General features: G+C 42.2%; 1 protein-coding gene across 1 annotated transcript in view; it reads left to right on the top strand.

Moving 5' to 3' along the window:
- Nucleotides 1-533: 533 nt before the first annotated feature.
- LOC113464846 (putative G-protein coupled receptor CG31760) overlaps nt 534-735 on the top strand; it is a gene marked incomplete at its 5' end in the record, with an annotated part of 22,062 nt that continues 21,860 nt past the window's right edge. Inside the window, one exon of the mRNA XM_026817184.1 lies at nt 534-657. Within this exon, the coding sequence (XP_026672985.1) occupies nt 534-657 (124 nt within the window). The remainder of the gene's footprint in view (nt 658-735) is intronic.

Genomic DNA, 735 nt, shown 5'->3' on the forward strand with positions numbered 1-735 from the left:
TATGTTTTACAAAGAATTTTATAAAATATGAACCGCGTTGTGATACTTTGAGAAACTTCACCTAATGAGCAACGTGAAACAATGGAACTGAACACAATGGGTGAAAAGTAATTTTTGCACGCTGCAGAATGGAAGTTGGAATATAGACGTTAACCGAGGGTTTATTGCATAATAAATTGATGGGGACGATCGATAGCTTTGCGCGTGGCGTAGCTACTTCGGGCCGAGCGTTTGACACGAGCCGCCTCTATTATATGCCCGGTCACGGGCACAAATTTCGATGGGTAGTAACCTTGTTCTCGCGGGAATATGAATTTCAGTCAATTACACGGCCGCTACTCGCCTTTGCACTCGCCCTCTCAACTTTGTTTCACCCTCCGTACGGTGCTTCCTATCACCGCTGAATTTTTCTTTTTCCAATCAACGTTCCTTCGACTCTCACGCGAAATTTATGATGCAGTCTTGCCGAAATTACGTAATAAAACGTATTCAGGGAAGAGAACTGATGGGTCGGACGTAATTGTTTGTTGCAGAGGTACGAGTGGCATAGATATCGATCTACGCAGACTGGACATAGATCAATGTCCTCTGCCACCGGGATCTACACAGTTGAACATATTCGCAGCCAGTGACAAATGCAAGAAACGAACTACAGAGGTATAGTAAATGTTACACTTTTATTAAAAATATACTCTTTTATTCTACAATCATTTAAGGATGTATAGGCTGTACATG

The sequence above is a fragment of the Ceratina calcarata genome, unplaced genomic scaffold, assembly GCF_001652005.2.
Source record: "Ceratina calcarata isolate Rehan_Ccalc_2016 unplaced genomic scaffold, ASM165200v1 scaffold562, whole genome shotgun sequence".
Taxonomy (NCBI): Eukaryota; Metazoa; Arthropoda; class Insecta; order Hymenoptera; family Apidae; genus Ceratina; species Ceratina calcarata.